The sequence below is a fragment of the Panthera onca genome, chromosome B3 (assembly GCF_046562875.1).
Source record: "Panthera onca isolate mPanOnc1 chromosome B3, mPanOnc1 haplotype 2, whole genome shotgun sequence".
NCBI lineage: Eukaryota > Metazoa > Chordata > Mammalia > Carnivora > Felidae > Panthera > Panthera onca.
This window is the reverse complement of record NC_138344.1, coordinates 69667088-69669583: the sequence shown is the minus strand read 5'-3', so window position 1 is coordinate 69669583 and position 2496 is coordinate 69667088. Positions and strand designations below refer to the sequence as shown.

General features: G+C 41.3%; 1 protein-coding gene across 1 annotated transcript; it reads right to left on the bottom strand.

The window, feature by feature from the left end:
* Positions 1–1352: 1352 nt before the first annotated feature.
* LOC144616552 (olfactory receptor 4F3/4F16/4F29-like) lies at positions 1353–2291 on the bottom strand. The gene has a single exon (XM_078447704.1). The coding sequence runs from the start codon at positions 2289–2291 to the stop codon at positions 1353–1355; it is 939 nt and encodes a 312-aa protein (XP_078303830.1).
* Between the last annotated feature and the right edge of the window lie 205 nt (positions 2292–2496).

Below are 2496 nucleotides of genomic sequence, written 5' to 3'. Positions count from 1 at the left end.
TAGTATGCAAAGCTTCAGTGGTTCACAAAGTAGGTTGTGAACAAGTTTTTAATAGAAGACAAAAGGAAAGGTAAGGAAAGAGAAAAGAAACTTTCATCAAAAGTAAATAACATTTGTGAAACTTTGGTTCAGTTCTTTATGGAGATGGGGCAGGATATATACTGTAATATATACTCTAGGTCAGTATCAAAAAGTGTGAAAGCCATTGCTCTGGGTGACTCTACCCTTGCCATTTAGCTATTCTCCTCTCATTGACATTCTATGGCTGAGCTGCTTTGGCCAAAACAAGTCATTCAAGACATGAAACCTGTGGAGGAGGCAATTTATACATTCATAATCGAGAAATAGAAATTTAAAGGAGACAGCAGTAATGTATGGTGACAGATGTTAGATAACTTTATTGTGGTGATCATTTTGCAATATATACAAATATCGAATCATTTTGTACACCTGAACCTGGAATAATGTTAAGTTTCAATTATACATCAATTAAAAAAAGATAAATTAATTAATAGGACAGCAGTAAGGGAAGTTAGAAGGGGACAGAGCTGCAAGTGAAAGGAAGTGAGAAAAGAAGGAGGAATGGTGGCACAGGGAGAAGGAGAAGTAAGGAAGCTGAAAAATGAGAGGGAACGGGGCTAGAGATCTTCATAGCCCAGAGACCATACGTGACTGAGGAAAAATGAAGAGGAAGAAGCAGAAGGGAAAAGGGAATGAAGATTTAATGGGTTTGAATAACATAATACTAATCAAGGAGAAAGATCCTGGTGTTTTCCCAGTTCTTTATATTCTGAGAATACATGGCTTCTACCCAGACATGTACCCATTGGGATTGTATATGTGTGTTCTTAAAGATTGTGTGTGCTCTCAAAAACACTTCCGTCCTTGCACAGGCCTGACAGAGACCCACAGAAGGGGTAGAATATGGACAAGCTGCAGCATACAATAAGAAGACTTCATTCATTTCTGTCAGCAAACCCCAACTGAGTACCAGTAGGAATTCCTTTCTGTGAGACAGACTCCTGTCAAAAAAAGGAGACAGCTCTCCCTGTTCTGAAGGCCTTAAAGAAGTCTACCGTCTTTTGTATTTCCAACAATTACTTCATATAAATATTATTCCTTAGGAATTGAGGCTCAAAATTATTGTAATCTTAAGTTTGAAATACTTCATATGTAACTCCTCTCTTTTCAAAAGTAAATGTCCCTCCCTCCTGAGTGAAAGAGAAAAATAGACTCAGTACCAGTGTGTATAATCAAAGCAAGGTAAGACAAACAAGAGCTTCTCACTGAGTTTGACCATCAATAATGGACATCAGTAATCAACAAGGGCTCTTCACAACAGCAGACATTCCTTAAGAGATCTTCCTGTAATTCACTAGCTGTCTGCATACTCTCCTCATTGCCACCTGCATTTCTTGGTTCCTGAATGTATAGATAACTGGATTTAGGAAAGGAGTGAGAATAGCATCAAAGATGGCCAGAAACTTATCCAGGTGTATGGAGGGAGATGGCCATGTATAGACAAATATCAAAGGACCAAAGAACAAGAATACCACAGTGATGTGAGCTGACAGTGTGGACAGAGCCCTGGATGAACCAGCCGAAGAGTGTTTCTGAACAGTGAGAATGATGATGATATAGGAAATGATCAGTATGAGGAAGGAGCCAACAGAAATGAATCCACTATTGGCTGTGACCATAAACTCTAGTCGGCCGGTGTCCGTGCAGGCAAGTTTGATGAACCGAGGAAGGTCACAGTAAAAGCTGTCCAACACATTAGGACCACAGAAGGGTAAGTTTACCACAAACGCCAGTTGAACCATGGAGTGGATGAGGCCAGTCATCCAGGCAGCCACTAAAAAGAAGAGGCACATTCTTGGGCTCATGATGGTCAGATAGTGGAGAGGCTTACATATGGCAACATATCTGTCAAAGGCCATGGCGATGAGCAGCACCATCTCCACACCACCAATGACATGGATAAAGAAGATCTGGGCGATGCAGCCACCAAAGGAGATGACTTTACGTTTTCTGAAAAGATCATAAATCATCTTGGGAGAAGTGACAGAAGAAACTCCCAGGTCAATGAAGGAGAGGTTGGCCAGCAGAAAGTACATGGGGGAGTGTAAGTGAGGGTCAGAGGTCACAGTGAGCATAATGAGGGAGTTTCCCATCACGCTTGCCACATAAAACGTGGAGGAGAACACCAAGAGGAGAAGTTGGATCTCCCAGGAATCGGTGAGTCCCAGGAACACAAACTCTGACACCACAGAGTGATTCACTCCATCCATTGGCGTTGTTGGCACAGCTGCCTGAAGAAGGACAATAGGAGAAAATGTAAATGATGATAATTATGTTAATATATTAGGAGAGATGGCCACAATTATGAAAGCCTGTTTCTACTTTAGCATTAGAACTGACCTAATATGCTCATGGCCTCTCGAATGTGATTACCCAGAAAAATCAGTGGCTGTCGTGTGGAGCTGCTCTCTACCA